We start from the raw sequence: 20,049 nt of genomic DNA on the forward strand, positions 1-20,049 counted from the left end.
CAGTATTTTCTTTCTGTTACGTTTCATTTTCTGACCCCAGGTGTCGGGTCTATACATCTAAATACCGTAAGTAGTCGGTGCCTGCGTTCCAGTATTACCACTCTGTCCACCATAGGGAGTTGAGAAACACGTGGACTGTGAAGGCGCTTTGGTAAGCCAACCGTTCACATATTATTCTGACTGTGTTAGGTCAGATTTTGTTTCGATTTTTGATGAAATTGTTTTAGTATAGAGCAAATACAACGCTGCATACTTTGGTTTTCATGTTCCGTGTTGTATTTTCATATAATGACTGACAAAAGATAGGTGTACTTCGTAGAGTACAATAAGCTTTCGTCCATGTTTTCTTGTAGTCTGCAACGGTTATGAATCCCGACGTTTTCCTCGGAAAAAAAAAAAAATGTTTTGACTGTTGAGCGACGCTTTAGGCCCGCTTCAGACGGGGCAACTTTTCCAGCAATTTTGAGGTTGCTGGCGGGTCGTTCCCTAGTTTTCCCTAGATAGACACGAATTGTTGAGATCAGGTCTAGCTCGAAACGGACGAGCAACTCGAACAACTCGGAGACGTTTGAACTGGCAGCAGCCAAGCAAGGATGCAATATTTTCACGTGACACCCCCGTGGTGATGATGATGACAGCTAAAGACTTGGTTCTGGTTTGAAAAAGATTGTTTTTAAAAATAAATCTTTTCAGAAAGATGAGTTAGTATTCTCAACGCCATTCAAAGATATAAAAACACGTTTTTAGCGCATATCTGTGCGTCTGAATAGTGCACAAAAAATCAAATTTTATGATGATGATGGCAAGTCGTAGCAATCCGGTTGCTGCGTGTGAACGCGGGCGGCCCGTGTTGCTGGAGTTGCGACGTCAAGTTGCTGGGCGAAATTGCCCCATCTGGAGCGAGTCTTAGAAGCAGCTCTATACGTTGTCCAAGATGTCGAAGAAAACGTCGATGTCATCATTACACCTCCTGACCCGTCACTCGACACAAACAAAGAAAAGGGAGATGATAACGCCACCAGTAGCGTTCAAGTGAATGATGTCTCAGGTAAGAAACTCAAATTTTATGAATATTGAGCGGGTCTTGTTAGCATTCGACATAAAAGCTGAATGTATGTATGATTGTTTTAGGTACACTAGAAATGCACTGCCAAGCGAATGAGAAGGACGCCGACAACCAACCATGGCGTGCGAAGCGGGCAAAGTGCACAAACCCAAGTTGGGAGAGCAGCAGCCCGGAGTACACATGGTCATCTTCAACAAATGGGGCTGAACAGCAAGAAGAGACTCTGAAGTTTGACTTCCTAGGCATGTCTCCAAACAAAATATTCAGAGCAATTCTGGATGAAGAAGTCTTGACTCACATCGTCATACAAATTGGCACCTACGACAAGCAAAAAAATGAGCACGGCTTTGCTCTTAACCTTGACGATTTGAGAAAATTCATCGGTATTCTCTTGTTGAGTGGATACCGAAGCTTCCCAGCCAACGGCTGTACTGGTTGCTTGATGAAGACGTTGGGATCGCAAGCGTCTCCAAATGTATGAGCAGGCAGTGGTTCCTCGACGTAAAGCGGTTCTTGAATTTATCCGACAATGACCTGCTTCCATGAACAACATGTAAAATGTTTAAGGTGCGTCAATTCATGAACTTGGTAAAGAAAAAATTCAGGCAACATGGCATTTTTCACGAGGCAATCTCTGTTGATGAGTTCATGGTGAAGTACTTATGTCACCACCCTTCCAAGCAGTTCATTAGAGGGAAGCCAATTCCTTTTAAATACAAGAATTGGATGCTGTGCAGTGCGGAAAGTTACTGCTACGGATTTGACATTTACTGGCGAAAGTACTCCACAACAGACACGAGGCCGCTAGGAACACGTGTTGTACTTTCACTACTTGAGGCTGTTGCAACTCCCTAAGACCATGTTCTGTTCTTCGACAATTTTTTCACTAGTCACGACCTCCTAGTTGTGCTGCAGACAGGGGTTTCGTGCTACAGGAACAATCCGTGAAAATCGCCACAAGAATTGTTCCCCGGCCTCCAAAAAGGAAATGGAATGCAAGCAGAGAGTCCAATTCCGTTCGTGTTTCGACCCAGATGCTGAAGTACTTTTTGTAAAATGGAAAAATAACAGTGTATTCATCATGGCAACAAAGTATGACAATATTGAGCCAATGTGCTCTGTAAAATGGTGGTCGGCTGCAGAGCAAAAAAAAGTGAGCGTGCTGCAACCAAGGCTGTTCAGCAGCTACAACAGTGGGATGGGAGGCGTAGACCTTTTAGAAGAAGCTGCGGACAACCGCTGGATTGGTATCCGGAGAAGAAAATGGTGGGTGCTGTGCAAAAAATGCTCAATGTAGCGGTGGTAAATGCATGAAGAATTCACCAGATCACAGGAGACTCAAGGCTAGATCATCTGGCATTCACCAGGATTATTACTCGCTACTATGTGCGTCTAGGTGTGGAGAACCTACGAGTGCGAAGGGCTCCAGCATCGGTTGCCTTGGATGTTGTGCTGGACGAAAATGAACACTTCCCATATAAGCACCTAAAGTAATTACGTTGTCTGTCTTGCCACCAGAGGTCGATGTGACCCTGCGAGAAGTGCGATCTTACTCTGTGCCTGAAGCATGGTTGCTTCAAGAAGTTCCATGCGCAGAAGTGACTCGCACTGGAATTGCCACTATAAGAGCCCATTGTACTATATAAAGTATGGTGCCATAAGTTTGTAAAAAATAAATGAATTATCATGATAATTTTCACATGTTCCTGTACTTATACATACGTATATGTACAAAATTACAGTTGAATTGGATGGCTAGATATTTCATGGGCCTTAATGGGTTAAGAAGACAACACACACAAGAGGAGGGAAAACAGTCTCTTTTCTCTCCTCTCATGTGTGTTGTATTCTCCATAACGTCAATCTCGGGTTTCCGTGTGAGCCTATATCACACAACTATAAAACAATTTGCAAGCAATTGATCCTGTGAATAAACTTTACCGGATACATAGCATAACGTTCCAATTGCAAAAATTTGTGCCTGTGAAATGCCTCTCAAACAAGCACCTTGAGAGACTAGCAAAATATTGAGCTCGCGGAAGTTAAATCGTTGACAGCATTTTTAACAAATATCAGCGGCTTACTTTTGAAGGTCTATTACTTCCTGCAAAAAAAGTTTACACAAGAATAGTTCTCTTGATATCATTAATTCTTTAAGCCACAGGTAAAAGCTCAAACTTGCATGCAAATTTATTTTAAAAAAAAACTATTTTGCTTGTGAGCAGTATTTGGGAGAATTGCACAACTTGGAGCAAAGTATATGAACGCAGGAGCACTGTACTGCACCATCGCACAACTTGGAGTAAAGTATATGAACACAGGAACACTGTACTGGCTGTTGTCGCTGATTGCAGCACACTAATGCTCTCCCAGTGTTTACACTAGACTACGTTTCAGCTTATGCTGTACAGTGAAACCCGTTTAGAACGAACCCACGTACAGCGAATTATTGATGATATCGAACTCACGAAAAATTTAAACAAAAATGCATGTAAAAAGTATATTTTATTACGAACAACATATTGGCTATATCAAACTTTTCGCCCCCGGGAAGGCTTCCAAAACGCGAAAACCATCGTCTTCTAGCCTGTCCCGTCCCCCAAAAAAGAAGTAGGAAAGACCGAAAATTCCAAAAGCTCAAGTTGCGAAAAAAATTGAGCGAAGAGAAGTGACTTAGAAGGGGAAAAAGCTAAACAAAAAAATACACTCTGCACGCACGCACAGAAAGAAAAAATTTCCATCCCAAAGCATTTGACCACGAAGAGAAGCGACTCAGAAAGGAAAATAAAGTTAAAAAAAAATGCGCGGCATGCAAAAAAAAAAAACAACTTTTTAGCACGTTGTTACAAAAAGGAATCAAGAGATAAGAAAGAAAGAGTAGCTCTCGCCTTACAACAAACTCATCGTGAAAATTCGTTGTAAATGCTTTTTTTGCTATATCGAACTAATTGCTATATCGAACTGATTGTAGCGCTTGCTGCTGTTCGTTATAAACGGGTTTGACTGTATCGCAGTGAAGACTAGAAGTGCAAGTTCATGGCATTGGCATCTGCTTTTGCTGCATGAAACAATGTGCCGCCGAGCGATCGCCATAGAGCAAGGAGCTCACTCTTGTAGCCTTTTCTGCGGTACAACAACACTTGAAACCCTGATTAGTTATGGCTTACGTTTTGAAACGTGCCAGCAATCAAACATGTGCCAAATGTGAGGGTAGAACTTGGCAAGGAACGACCTGATCATGAAGTGGCGATCAGTGATGACTTCTGCCACAGTAAATCCATTGACTTCGAAAATCACTAGAGTCCTTTTCAGGCCCTCGAGCTCCATTGCCCAGCTGCCTTTTGTTTCTTCGGACTGAAGCGACAAAGAGTACATTGCATTATCACACCAGACGTTAAGTATCCGGAACAAAGTCAACTAAAGCTGTTGAATGAGACAACACATGCCTGATACACGTTGTCTTTGCTTAATCGCAAAAAGTTCTCGAAGGGATGAAGAAGAAATCTAAAGTCTTAGTTGATAGTCAGCGGTGTGTATGTCTCTGTTTCTCTCTGTCTGTGTTTTGTCCCTATCGTTCTAGCTGACCATTTACCTAAAAAGTTCTCATTTGATGGGAACAGAAGCATTGGAATATTTATAGCAGGGGAAATTTACCTGCATCATTTACAGATGAAGAACCTTGTTTGCTGACACGTCAATAACAGTGCATGTCCCACATTTCGCCGAGTGCCCAGGAGAGTCAGACTGTCCACCACCAGCGAGAACCAACTCTTGTCCACTTGCTTAAAAAGGTTGTACTGTCCCCTGTTCCATAGCTCGAAGTTGATCTGCAAAAAGTTTTGTGAACAAAAACGAATCCCGAACATAGCATAAAAAAATTTTGTTTTTGTGATCTACAAAGCATTTTCCCAGTTCCAGCAGTATTTCATCAAATCTGAACTATGCATTGATGCAGAACTGAGTCGCGCGCTCCCTATAACATGTGTTATTGTTTGCAAGGCCTGCGGTTTTCTGCACTGCCTTACCGAGTCAGTGCCTAGGTCAAGAGGTACTCTGGGTCATCATTCAAGAAACAGACAAGTGTTCAGTGAGGTCAATAGGCTTGTGCACCGTTGAACTACATTATTACCTCCTATCTGTGGCTAGAAAGACAGGAAACCTCAAAATTAAGAAAAATGTGCGACAATGTATCAATAGTAGATCGGAATAAGCATACTGCATATAACTGAAGCATACTTAGACAAACCCAGACACCTCCACAACTTCACTTTTAGGTAAAGCTGATAAGCCAGTCCCATGCCTGTGGTATATCATGTTGTCATGATACAGAGAGTGCTTCCACAACGGTCTCAAATCTGCAGCATTCAAAAAATGTAATTTGTCTTTTTTCTTTTCAAAATGAGGTGATGTAATACTCGGAGTCCTATAAATATTGAATGCACATATGCACTATAAGGTGGCTCAACAAAATGCCTTTTTTTACTTTCTATAATCCGTGTGTGGCCAAGTTAATAAATAGCTTTAGCCATTTTTGTACAGAAACACACGAAGCACAGTTGTGGACTTGATTAGGTCACACAGACCCCTGCCTGTTCAGCTATTTTTACCCTCGCAGCATTAGACAAGGCCAGTTTGGCTACCGAGAGGCCACGTGTCAAGCGCAGGCTTGTCTTACCTTTGAAGAAATGCCACTACATACAAAAATAACATAGCTGCCAAGTTTGGAGAAGCAAAATCTGGGAGAATTCGGGGGGGAGGGGGGGGAGGGGGGGAGATTTTTTTAAAAAGAAATATTAACAACAAATTTAGAAAAAGACAACTTTATTACATTTATATTGCACTGCTCATGCTAGCAAGATACGGCTGGGCCTCACTATCATTTCAGCCATTTGTTGCGATCATACAACCGTACAAATTGGTCAAAATTTGGGAGTCTCCCGGGTAATACAAGAGACTTGGCAGGTATGAAATAAAGTACTCGCCGATTGTCCTTTACGATAGGACTGGGGAACTTCTATTTTTCATTGTTTTACTTATTCCCCACATCAAAATCTGTCCTTTATGCTACCCACTTCTCCGGTAGGTGAAGGGGGAAACCAAATGGTCCCGGAACAAATGGTCCCAGAATAAATGATCCCGGAATAAATGGTCCCAGAATAAATGGTCCTAGTAACTAATGGTCCAAGTGCAAACTAGGAAAAAATGGTCCCAGGTAAATATCGCCAATGTGGCCTTCTGCGTTTTCGGATAAATCCGATAAAATCCAACAACACTCGCCAGTAAACATTTTACGATTTCCAATTTATAAGAAAAGCTTAGAATTTCGAGGCTGACGGTTCTTTGAACTGCACTGGTCTTTATATTTTTCTGGGAAACTCGGAAATGCTTTGTGTTATGGAAACCTAAGGAAGCCATCGAGCTCCGCCCGTTATGTCTGCTACACCTAAGCGTCATGACGAGATGGGAGTAATTTGAGTTTCATGACTTCAACAGGTATGACCAGGGGGGAGGCACTCACTTGATCAAATGATGTTTTAGCGAACGTCCAAGGTTTCACTGAATGACACTTTAGCGAACGATCGGCCGCTGCGAAGGGGCTTTTACGGGTGGCCCAAGTGGTTAACATTTGTGTAATGAGCTGCTGCAGACCGTTGCCACAAAGAGACGCAAGCGCAGTACGGGGGGGGGGGGGAGATTAATACGCACCGCCGTTATTTACTAGAACGTCGATTCACTCAAATGTCGCTGTTTGCTAAAACGTCATTCGCTCATGTGATGTGGACCCGCTTCTTCAACAGTATGACTAGAAGTACTCATTTTTCGTTTCAAAAATTTTTCGTTCGAAAATCTTTTGACGAATTTAAATGAAATTAAGTTCAATAACCGACTACATTTTTCGAAGTAACTGGCTTCAAAATATAGACGAGATCCTTCATTCAACCAGGAAATCAGTGATTGCCTAATGGATAAAGTATATTGCACGGTATATCTTAGTTTCAAAACAACCTTCTTTCGGGACCATTTTGTCCTACCTTGGACTTAGGACCATTAGTTCCGGGACCATTTGTTCCGGGACCAACTGTTCTGGGACCATTAATTCTGGGACCATTAATTCTGGGACCAATAGTTCCAGGACCATTTGTTCCCACACCCAAGTGAAGTCAATCACAAAGCAGATTAAAAACTAACTGAAAACACTGCCTCCGTGCACAGAAAAACATAGGGCTACCATTCACCAACATGGAATGTGGCGAGTCTTGGGAACTAGAAGTGCGCCCCATGAAACCTCTATGTACTCTCTTTGTCCGCAGAGTTGGTACCTTCCCGCCCCAGGAGTGAGCTAAAAATAGGCGTAGAGGAAACATATCGACTCTACTACCTACCATATTTTCTAGCGTACTAGTTTCGTGTTCTTCTTCAAATTTCTGTCGGTGAATCTTATACAAAGTGCAACTTGCATCGCTCTTTTCTACAAGTATAAACTGTAGCTGTGCAAAACCGTATCAACAGTTACAACAAATAAAAAACGACAGAGCCTGTAGTCTCTACTGCATCGTAACAGATCTAGATCCATTGGATGTTGCCTTTGGGTACTAGGGATCGGCTTTCCCTCAAAATCCACACCCAGGAACCACAGCGGCTTCCAGCAGAACAAATTTCCCACGGGGGTTTATTTTTCCCTCAATTCGTTTGCGAGAAAATTGAAACTGGCTCCCACTTGCACATATATTACAACACACATTTGACAGCTTATCAATGCAGTTTTGCCACGCTATCCGTTTAAAGATGTGCGACCTATAGTATACAAACTTTTTTGTAAAAACAACCATTTACAGGAAAGCGACTTACAGCAGAAAAATATAGCACTTCCAACGCGTGTACTATGCCATTCAGGCTCCCATAGCAGTGTTGAACCTGAAATATTGCCTATGCATTTTCTTGCACCTACAATACACCCCTTTTTAGAAATGCCCGCAAGGAAAACCTCGAAGCATACCATACCTGTCTCATAGCTGGTAGAAGGAAGGCACCCTGAATCTTAAAGTGTCTTGTACGAGAAACGGGGCTTGCTCGTCTGGCCCAGGAGCCGGCACTTTTTTGGTGATGCTCCCGGAGACGAGCATTGCTGCATCTACGAGCACATTGCCCAGCTCGACCAGCCAAGCTGGTCGAGTTGGTGGTGGGTCATGGCGAAATATAAAGCGCACAAAAAACCAGGACAAAATGTACCGTCACGTACCTGAGAATGGAGAAGCGACGTAAACAACTCTCATAATTGTCCTGGTAGGCGTCGTTCATGTCATGGACGACCGCCACCTGATCTCGGTGATTCGTAAAGTGTGTAAGCGCGGTGGAACTTTCTAAAGCTATCCAACATTATGTGTAGCAACTGGATACTGCCAAAGTTGGATTTCGCATAACGCGAGGAATATTTGGAAACAAGTATTTCAAGCAGACGTCACGGAAGACTCTCCTTTGGTTGCGTTGTTTCTGGCGGGATGTCGGAGCGGCCAACGGGAAAACCCGACTTCCCTGGCATCGTGCCAAGAGCAAAGAGAAGGGTTTTTCTGTAGTGGCGACAACAGGAGACGAGGTCGAAATCTCTGCAAAGTGTCGCCCGTAAAACCATTGATTTAAAAACTGACCGCATCTCCACGTGGTGAATGATGTTGATTGGGGCGAAGCTCTGGTGGTGCTCGTCTACGTAGACGCTGAGCCGCAGCATGAAGAGCCTTTCGTTCATTTTCATCCATGTCAGAAAGAGAATGTGTGGTATGGAATCTGGTTATATACACATTTGAGCATTTTACCGCAGCGCCCTCTCATCTATAAACGTTGAGCCAATGCATGCAAAGTTTAATGCGATTATATACGCATTTGACCGCAGTGCCCTCTCCTGTATAAACGTTGAGCGGCTACATGCAACGTTTCATCCATGACATCCCCAGCTCTTGAGTTACTACCATATCTCAGAGCCCCCCCCATTCGTCCCGCAGTCGTGGCCAAGTGGTTAAGGTGATGGACTAGAAATCCATTGGGGTCTCGCCGCACAGGTTCGAATCCTGTCGACTGCACAATATCTTTTTTTTTTTATTTTAGATTTTGCCCGACACGAGCACGTGACCACGTGAGCTCACGAGCACGAGCATGAGCAGCAACAAGATCGATGTGAGCACGGACGCCGGACAGACAAGGCTAGACCCTAAGGAGCTTCGCCCCTAAAAAGAGGAGAGATATGAAAGACAAGAGCTTCCCCTAGGGGGCAGGTGGTTGGCTAGTAAAGTAGAGTGCCTCCATACACACACGCGCTTTTGCCTGAGTGGTGACATCTCAGCCATTTTTCCGCCCAATCGTTTTTTTATGCATATTGAAGTGCGCGCAATCCGGTGTCACTCAGCTCGAGCGCGTAGCTTTGGCTAATGCATAGACGCCATTTTACCGTCCAAGTCACGCACCGAGTACGCGAGAACGTCACGCGCTGGCACTTTCAGAGCAACAATGGATGTCTTCACCCTGAGACAGACAGACATGTAGGCACCCTATAGTAAAGGTGTGTTCGAGGACATTGTAGCACATTCTGCACACGGAGACACGTCCCTTCTATCCTCTCTGTGATGCGGCACAGTGCAGTGCACACCAGACAATTACTTCGCAGCTCGTCCAAGCAGGACTGAAAAACAATGAACTTTCGTTTGGAAACGCAGTCAATGCTTTTGCTGTTCTCATGCTCACTGAGCGCACTTAGCGTGCGGTGTTCTGCTGTGCATCCCTGGAAGATAAAGGAAAAACAAGCAACCTCTTACTCACACATGCTCTCATCCTCTCTACTGAAGATGACATAGACCCGACTGATACCAACCTCAGGAAGCCGGTGTCTGACATCATCATCAGTAAAGCTAGCATCAGCTGCCTGCTTCCACGTATGGCTCTGGCAGCTCCGTGGGGCTCTCTTGAACAGATTCCTCCTGGCCTGCACTTGGCAGTTCGTGGTCTATTGTTGGCAGCTGCGGTGGGTCTGGCGGTGGAGCCGGTTGTCTGGGCACTAGTGACTGTGGTGGCGGTGTCAGCTCTACAGGCAACGTCCAATCCAATGGAGCCAGGGGGACATGATTTGGCGAGGAGCATCGTGGTGTCACAAGGACAGGATTTGTTTGGCACTGCCGTGATAGGGTCTTCAAGGTGACTTGTGTGCCTGTGCCATTGTAACCTGTTACAACGATCTGAACAATGCCGACTTCCGTAAAATTTCATTTTGCAAATACATACATTTATCTTTGTAGATGCCCGAGGTCTGCGTAGCAGCGTTCCGAAGGTCGAGCTGAGCCCGTTTGGTGTTACTGATGAAGGAAGCTGTTCACAGCAGGAAAAATAAAGTGTGTTTCAAAACAAAATCATTCTTGGCTCATGTGGTCAGCGCAAGACTAGACTATTACACAAAATTAGCACAATGGACAAACACAGAAAGAAGGAGTAGACAGGTCAGAGCGCTACTTACAACTGACGTTTTATGAGAGGATAGAGGAAGACAAAAATAAAATTGAGACTAAAATTATAGAATGCTAGAGAAGGAAAGGAATAAGACAATGCAGAAAATTCAAGAAAAGGGATAAAGAAAAAAAAAAACACATTGAATAAATACACAAGGAAAAAACAAAAGAACATTACAAAAAAATTCTAAAAGTAAGATTTTGGGGAAAAAAATTTATGAAAAATAGTGCAGGTACCGAAATCATAGAGGCAGACCTGATAAACAAACTACGGGAATCAATGTGTCAGCGTGGCGTCGATCGATTTAAGCGACAAAGAGACACAGTTCTTGCGAGCATTGGTGTGGCACGGGATTGGTTGAATGGCGCAATGATGCAGAGTATTTATACCCTTGCTTTTCTGACGTTTAAACAGTTTAAGGCAGCGCACTGTGTTGTCGTATTCCTACTCTCGTCTCTCTCTTGAAGCGCTATCATGTTCTCAAAGGTACAGGTATACTGTAGTTCCTTCGTTGACAAGTTGACCGACGAAGCACTCACACACATCCCCTCTGGTTGCTATGACTTGGGCTTCTTCTGTTTCCCATGTTCTTTTGTCCACACTTTGTCGCAGGATCATTGTGCGAACAATCAACGGGTGGCACCCACAGTCCCTCATGTGTACTGCCAGATGTCCCGACGGTGCAGATTTAAGGGAGAGAGCATGTTCTCTTAGCCTAATGTTGATGCATCGTATATCGCACAACTTCAAGAGAGTCGCTGCGAAATACCAAGTCCAGGTGGCGCTCGTTTCTCCGGACAAGCTAAAAGGGCTCTGCCCCCAGATAAATTCCCCTCAAGACTGGCTTGATGGTTGCGGCGAGACATGTCCACCAATATGTCTTCAGTGAAGCCATATGTGGGCCACTCAGGGTGGTGCATAACATTTGACTAAGAGAACATGCACTCTCTCTTAAATCTGCACCGTCAGGACATCTAGCAGTACACGTAAGGGGCTATGGGTGCCACCCGTCATTTGCTCGCACAATGATCCTGCGGCAGAGTGCGGACAAAAGAACATGGGAAACAGAAGAATCCCAAGCCATAGTAACCAGAGGGGATGTGTATGCGAGTGCTCTGTCAGTAAACTTGTCAACAAAGGAACTACAATACCTGCACTATTTTAGAGCACAGCTCTTAGGCGCTCGTTCCCGGGTTTCGCAACGTCGCCGTCAGCGTAACCGCGCGCGTTGCATTTTGACACGTCACAGACCTATACACCAATAGACCCATAGCTAACTTACCCAAACATCCAAGAAAATGCAGGGATTGGTGTTCCATGTGCCGCACGTGGAACACCAATTCAATTCCCCTCTAACTTAAGCGGGCAAATGAATTGGTGTTGAGGTCACACAACGTTAATTTTCCCACTAAATCTAGAGGACAAATTGAATTTGTTCATAAATAACGCGACACAAAGTCATGTGATGTCATTTTCCCCGCTAAATTTAGAGGGGAACTGAATTGGTGTTGAGGTCGTGTGGCATCAATTTTCCAGCTAAATTTAGCGGGGAAACTCTGGGAGGAGGGGGATGTTATGAAGGAGGAGGAGGGGAGAAGGCACAGCCTCCCCCCTCTTTCATAACCTCCCTTCCTCCCAGTTTCCCCGCTAAATTTAGCTGGAAAATTGTGGGAGGAGGGGAGGTTATGGAAGAGGGGAGGGGAGGAGGAACCTCCACACCCTTCTCTTCCTCCTTCATACCCTCTCCTCCTCCTCCTGCATACCCTCCCATCACAGTATACAGCAGTATCAAAATACCTCAAGAGCTGCGCTCTAATTTCGCATTGGATTTGTAAACGTCTCAATTTTTCCACAAATTTTTCTCCAAAAACCTTTTTTTTTTTTTAGTAACATTCTTTTGTTTTTCTTTTCTTAGTGTAATTAACGTTTCTTTTCCTTTATTCTAACATTTTTTTTCTTAAATTTTCTGATATTGTATTTTTTATTCCTCTCTCTAGCATATTCTTGTCTGATTTTAGCCTCAATTTTATTGTTGTCTTCCTCTATCATCTCATAAAACATAAGTTGTAAGTAGCACTCTGTCCCGTTTACTCCTTCTTCCTGTGTTCGGCCACTGCGCTAATTTTGTGTGCCATGTTTAACCAACTAGGCCATCAAATTATTTGTTGAAGACTAGATTACCCTAAATTGGCAAAATTAGGTACTAAAACATGGCAGTCAATGGTTTCAATCGGCGCACATACCCCAGCTTGAACAAGGTACTTCGATGGCAGCACTTGTATCGTGCATTGGTCCAGAGTCAGGACTTCGTTCCGCGTCGTCAGCAGAAGAGGTTGACAACGTGCTGACCTCTTCAGCGAGGAGTGCTGCCGTTGCTTCTGCCGGTGCCTTTATCAACTCGTCAATTATCTATAAATGATAGGCATAAAAACTTACAACATGCAAAAGAAACATACTTTCGACACACTGCAAACACCCAGGGTTGGCTCAAATACGGGTGACTAGCCCGAGCCCTTATCTTTGCTAGGTTCATGCCACTCAGTGTAATTCTTAATCATGAAATACAAACTAGCCCAAACCTTTACGTTAGTCAACCCTCCCCATCTTGATTTTGCTCGAGCTGGTAAGCAAATAGCACCACCAAGTGCAGTCATGAACGCTGTAAGCTGAAACAGTCGTACGACAACCGAGATGAACTAGTGGCCCTGCCCCGCGTCGAGAAATTTAACAAGCGCGAGTAATAGCCTCTAGATTAGAGTGCAATTGTCATAAATGGCTAGCTGGTGCTCCAAGCAAATCTCATAAAGACCTCATTTTATGAGATTACAACAGAGCGACTCGGAATAGGATTTCGCAGTGTCTTTGTTCTAAATCAGCGCGCATTTAGTAGCATCTATTATCAGTCACAGATTCAATTTTAACTTGGATTTCATTTCATACCCCATCGGGTTTTCAGCCATTTACGGCACTTATCGTCTTGAAGAATTATTGCTCCCATGAGAAAAACACAGATAAAATTTAATCTTACAATTAAAGGGACACCAACAGGATATTTATGCTCACCAAGGTTTTTATTTGTACATGACATATAGAGCCAAACTACCCAGAATACAATCTGCAGCTCAAAATTTGTTTTCTTTCCGCCCGAAAACCGCCGATTGAGAACTGGCCCATTGAGCCGCGCTCAATCTCTTCTACGTCGTCATGGGCCGTTCTCTATGGTTTAGACACAACCACCAAAGATAATCAAAGTCATGGGTCATCGAAGGCACACACTCAAAATTAAAAATAGACAAAAAATATGATACCCATTTTTTGTGGTTTTTAAAAAGCTGCAAATATGTTGATTGAAAAAAAAAAAAAAATAGTAAGCCACATAACTTCCAGTAACTTTCTCCTCCTCTATATTTTTTCTTCCTCCCCAGTCCCGTTTCAGTTTTTAGCAGTTGCATTTTTTTTACTTTATTACAAATATATGCGACGCTGTAGCAAAATATTGATTGAGTAGTCTTCCGACACCATAAAAGATCACCTGGCAAAACAAACAAATTTTTTTTGGGGGGGTGTCAGAGTCCTTTTAAGATATCTTTGTAGTAAACACAAATATAAACATGGGACATACACATTAATTGCAGCTTCAGGTTGTGGAAGTACATGCACATGTAATAAGAAGGTTCTCATTAAAAAAACTGCAGCACTCTTTTCCGTTTATTACTTGCGACTGACAGAAACTGCCTTGCAGGTTAACACTGAACGCACGAAGCGACAGCAGCATGAACACCTCGTCAGGAAGAGAGGACCAGTGAGGGCGATGACTTTTCTAGAACAGAATGACGTATACAGGCACGCTCTTCTGGATGGCATGGCACTCGCTCACACTGTGGGTACTCTATTCCAAATTGTGTTTCCTCCTCATTTGCTACTATGAAAAGTAGCACAACATGCTCAAGACGCCGCGGAGCTTGGATGCACCGCTCAGACTCAGAATACACCAACTGCAAACCAAAAGGCAGTATGTACATCTCTGAACCGAATCCCCCGAGAATTGTTCAACTTGGTCCTATGTGCCATATTCAGACAGCCAGATCCAAAATTCTATATTTATTCGTTTATGCCAAATTTGTTAGATTAAAATTGGCTGGCATTTATCGGTATTAATACTGATAAATACCAGCCTTGACAATAGAGCCAACGGTGTCGGTGCAAGCTCGTAGCTTCAACGTACAGTTCTACCACATGAAAGCCTGCGTACTGAGTGCCATCGCCGAAGCTACTAGCTGCAGTCTTGCCATGTACCCAATACCGACAGTGGAGTACCTGCGATTGACGACAACTTTTCGTCCATTTAACGACATGAGCGTGAACACGCACGTACGATCGGGTTCAAATGAAATGTGAACAGTGGAGTAACTCCAAACCCACTATTTGCCTTGAGATCGAACTGTGCCGCCACCATGCGGCCGAAATTGGCCACATGGGGATACCGCTGCACGTCGTCTGCTACGGGCGCCCATTCAAAAACATGGATCTCGACAACCCAAGCCCGTTTGCGGCTGAGCTGAGCCCTCCTCATTAAACGCGTGTTGTTTATGTTGTCGTTTCTTCCTAATAAAGGTTGTCTTGTATCTTTTCACATGCGTGGAAATTCAGCAAAGCAATTATTATTAAGTTGGATGCTTCCATAATCTTAGTGTTGTGTTTTGCAAACAACCGTTGGTACCACATACTTTTGTAATCTTGCACAAACCATAGCTTTTATAAAACATTGAATGTTGATATTGGAGCTGTGGTTTGATGAAAAGATTCATCCGACTGATTGCTACCCTTTATTAGACTATAATGATTTGATAAATCCATTAGTTGATTTTCACTGGTCATAATGTATGAAAGACATTAAAACTATACTTTTTTTTTTACTATTTTTACTATGTCATAAATGGCATATTGCATTCCCATTTTAAACTTCATGTTGTGGCACCTACAGAAAGCCTTTTAAAGTAAAGTAATTTTTAAGTTATTATCTAAACAGTAAAATCACTCTTAATGACAATCACAAGCATGCTGAAGTGGTTTACTGTGCAAGCTTGTAACCTAAAAGAAATAAAGACGTCAGAAATATTAATGCAGGCATTTTCTATTTTTTTCCCCGACTTTCTCCAGCACAAGATTCCGATTAAACGGCAAAAAACAATATCGCAACCAGGGCATCCTTCATATAATCTGAAGGTTAAAGGGGCACTGACACATCAAAATCATTTTTTTTTTATTATCCGAAACGATTGAAAACGATGCCGGGACATTACCCTCAAAATTTGAAATTTGGGAATTCAGTATTTGTGAAGTAAAAAAACAATTTCCAAATGCCGAATTCGAAGTTCCCGCGCGATCGGCGCCGGTGCCTTGACGTCAAAAATTGCGGAGACCTGAGAGTCAACTTTCTTTCACCACTCCCTGCTGTTGCCATGGCGACCCAAAGCGAGGAGGAAAGGAGTGAGCGGCGGCGTTGCGGCGGACCGGTTTTGAGCGGTGTCGCCTGTTTTCCGTTGGAGGATACAAATCCAGGAGACGGCACCACAACGAACTCCCGATTTTTGGTACTTCAAAAAGAAGGGCCGTAGTGCGTTCGCAATTGCGTTAAAAAACATGTTTTAAGATTGCCGTAATTAAATGTTATAGAGATGTCGCCTACAAAGCTTCTAAATTTCCTGATTTTTGACGTCACCGATCAAAAGAAGCGAGGAGGCGAGAGGCGGGAAAATCAAACGCCAAAAATAAAAAGGCGCGCGTGCGCGTAGGAAAATTTTTTTTCGCAATGCGGTTTTTTTTGCGTGTCTATGACTGCAACTTGCATCGTTTTAGACAATAAAAATAAATACGACCTTTGGGGTGTCAGTGCCCCTTTAATCCATGAACTGCCCAGTCCCGATATGCGTTAGGTGAGGGCGGAGGGTGATCGGAAAGTCTCGTGAGAGTAGCTATACATTGTTTCAGCTTCAGTCCAGATGCAGCCAATGATACAAGCGCGAGCATGTGGTCCTGAACGGTGCTTGGACTGAACGAGCATGCATGCTTGGCAGGGACGCCGAAAGCCCGGAGCTTGCGCTTGTAGCTTCGGCTGCTTTTGGACTTAAGCTGAAAAAAAGTATAGCCCTCATCAGTAAAAGAGTGTCACTGCAGCCAATGCCGTCCGTGTCATGGTGTGGGTCGTTTGTTGGAGTTGCTGAGTTTACTATGTTTGAATAGAAGATTATTTACACTGAAATTTATAATTTTAGCCTTTTGAAATCTGCCGAACTTAGCATCGAGAAAATTAAGATGGGTGACCCCACACTACAGAGAAAAGCATAAAATAACACGCACGCTACTACACTGTTCGGTTACACCCGCTTGTTCCACTAGCGGCAGATATATTAGAATACTTTCTTTTATCTGTTACAGTTGTCCTGCCAACGAACAGTTTCCGGATTGGAAGCAAGGAATAAGTCTGCCCGAATTACAAGGCATTGTGTTAACTTTTTATTTCTATGGACCAGTCAGAATGACACAAGCTTTCAACTGGCATGAAATCTTCCGGCTGTGCCTCTCGAGACCCTCGAGAGAGACATTGTTGTCCACTGTGTCAGCAGGTTTCTCCTTGCACGATTTTTATGCAGCAAGATCATAGACTAACAGAAGTCTCTGAGCATTCACTTTGTTCAGATAAGTTGTTAGCCTCCAGGTGGCCAACAACTTTTCCACAGTCTTTTGGAGGGAAGATCTGTTGCCTCGAACCAGTAATACCAGGACCTTTGGCAGCTAGAGTTCAAAGTACTTGGAGAGTTTCACTCTCAGATGTCAAGTTTTGCCGGACAATATCTGACCCACTAAAATTTGCTTTATTGTCTTATTACACAGGTTGAACAATTGATTTTTAATCATAATATACATTCGGGTTGGTACTTAAATTCCACAACCAGTAGCCATTTAAATATTGTCTTAGACATACCTCACCGATACTCCTGTTTGCACACTCAGAAATTATAATAATTGTTTTCATGCTGTGGAAACTGACATTTCTGTTTGCTATTACAGTATTTTCTCGTTAATATGGGCATCTCCATTCCCCCAAATAATTGTCCATAATGTTAGTCATCCGTAATCATGAATCAATGCCAAGATCACACATATTAAACAATGAAGGTGATATGTTGTTCCTGTTTGTCACCTGCAACAGCGACAGGGAAAGAGTATGTGACTCAGGCTGGAAACCCCTGAAAATTTGAACCATTGTTAGTGCCCAAGTGTTATCTGACAATAGTGAAGCTCTGGGTGAATTCTGTCACAAATCTATTGTTTCACTAACCTTTTTTTTTTTTCTTCCTTTTTTTTTGGGTTTTTGGTGCGTCTTTACAGGACCATAATAAAAAATAAAAAGAAGCATGTATTTACTCATTTTGTTTCCAAAATTCTATGTCCATATTCCGTACTCAGCGTTTCCGTATTGAACGTAACGAGTTAGAATTGCATGGGGGCACATTGCCCATATTTAACGAGACATGAATGTATTGTATTTTTAAATCGCGAAGACAGATATTCTTGTGCCATAGTCGCCCCACCTGAGCCTACGAAACTTTAAACAGTCACTTGGCAAACTAACCTAAGCAATAATATTTGATGCCTGCCGATAGCCATTAAGAGTAAAAGCACCATGTCATGTTCGTGCTAACAGTGTTGCACACTGTATCTTCACTGTAGCACCTCTTGCTAATGTAAATACTGCACGCATTATCAGTTGTTTTTTTTGTCCACATAGCAACGCTTGTTTAGAGTGACAGCGTAAATTATTTTTCTTTGTCATGCCAATGATTGAATAAATGTGTCAACGATTGTGAAAAAGGCACATCTGTTTTGATACCCAGGAAGATGCCGACGGCAGGTAACGGACTGCCAACTGCTGGGCGTAAGCTAGGCAAGCAGAACTTCAGATTCTTCGCCCATAACAATTGGCATGGCACGCACAAACCATAAATTTCAAAGCGAAACCTACCACGGGATTGGTACCGCCGGTACCGGGGTAAAGAGCAGCGATACGGCATGGCCGAAGGCATGTGCCATGTTGGATGTTAAGCTGTTTCGTCTCCGCAAATGGCCAGGAAGTCATTCAACCTAGCTTGACGGTGTCAAAAGCCATAATTAAAACGTAAGCTTTCCATTTCATTAACATAGTTTTTGCTTCATATTTAAGTTTCGCAATCTATTGATAGAGCAATCAGTCGCAAACTCGTTGCAGAGATGAGCGCCTCCCACCACAGAAGTGCTGCTGACCGCCCAGTTCACCCAGTGGAGAAGTCCTGCATCAAAGTCTGCAAACTGCTTGGCGTTGGTGTACGGGCCGCCCTCGAGATCAGAAAGGAGGCGAAAGCAACCGAGGAACAGCATTTTTGATGGGTGGTGCATGAAAGCAACCGATGTAAAAAGCCCCATGTCAAATGTCTCGCAGCAAACACCCCGCACTTTTCGCCCCGCTTTTAGAAGCCCCAGTTTGAGAGGGCCAAGGCGCGTATCCCTCGAGCTTGTGTAACATCTGCACGCAAGCTTGTGTAACGTAATCATGCCATACCCAGGACTGAAGTAAGGAATAACTGGATAAAGTTTTCTGTTCTTCAGGTGTGCCCTATACACATTAACGTCTTGTAACGTTAAGAGTGAAAACAAACAGAAAGGTCAGTCACTGGCAAAACATTTAAAGACAGCTTTTATCAAGCATTGAATCAAAGCTTTCGTCGGCTCTGAAGCACGTACAGATTCCCAGTTCCAGCAAAGTGGGTTCTGTTAAAATTGTTAACCTGCAACTCATGGTGCCATACTTATCATAACACCAAACATTGGTTCCATTCTAACAATATTTGTATCCATCTATGTAGATAAAGTATAATTCTGAGGCTGAGCTTCCTTCATGACAGCAGAGTGGATCACTGAAGAGACTTTTTGTAGACCATTATTAACATCTTAGATTAAGACATGGGACAATAATGCTGGCTGAAGCGCGAAGAGGAATATGGGTTGGGGGCAGTAAAGACGGGGCTTTTGGCCTGTGGAGAATACGGAGCAAGGTAATTAAACGGGGGGGGGGGGGGGGGGGTTTTGTGACAGGGATTCGACACAGGGGGGGCGATCGTGCTACACCCCTTTCGACTCCCTCTCGGAAGCGGCCAGGAAGTGAAGGCAAAAGGTGGCGCGAGGTCAAGTATGGCGACTTCCAAGTCGTGAGCGCCGAGATTGTGCGTCCTCCGTTTCTTTCGACGGAACAAGGTTTCCATGGTCAAAAAGACAACGGCCAAATTCTGCACGAGCATTGAACTCCCCTCGTTGAACGCTTGGAATGTGCGTCACCTTCTCCACGGCATCGGATTCGAGCATGACAAGTGGGAACGAAACTCGCAGCTGATTGAACGAGAGGTCATCGTAGGCCGTCAGCAGAGATACCTGCATGAGATCACACGTCACCAACAAGG

The 20,049-nt window shown here is 43.6% G+C and overlaps 1 protein-coding gene across 2 annotated transcripts in view; it reads right to left on the bottom strand.

Annotated features, from left to right (window-relative positions):
- The window catches only part of LOC120846750 (peroxynitrite isomerase THAP4), a 39,609-nt gene that overhangs the window by 13,301 nt on the left and 6,259 nt on the right, over positions 1-20,049 (bottom strand). The window contains exons 2-5 of one of the 2 annotated variants that reach the window (XM_040218620.3): positions 12,799-12,964; positions 10,334-10,417; positions 9,927-10,259; positions 4,912-9,836 (exon numbers count right to left, since the gene is read on the bottom strand). The exons of the other annotated variant lie outside the window; for it this stretch is intronic. Coding sequence (XP_040074554.1) covers positions 9,970-10,259; positions 10,334-10,417; positions 12,799-12,964 — 540 coding nt within the window. The 3' untranslated portion in view covers positions 4,912-9,836; positions 9,927-9,969. Of the gene's footprint in view, positions 1-4,911; positions 9,837-9,926; positions 10,260-10,333; positions 10,418-12,798; positions 12,965-20,049 lie in introns of those variants that run through there. 2 annotated transcript variants of the gene reach the window in all.

The sequence above is a fragment of the Ixodes scapularis genome, unplaced genomic scaffold (genome assembly GCF_016920785.2).
Source record: "Ixodes scapularis isolate PalLabHiFi unplaced genomic scaffold, ASM1692078v2 PGA_scaffold1__304_contigs__length_218370807, whole genome shotgun sequence".
NCBI lineage: Eukaryota > Metazoa > Arthropoda > Arachnida > Ixodida > Ixodidae > Ixodes > Ixodes scapularis.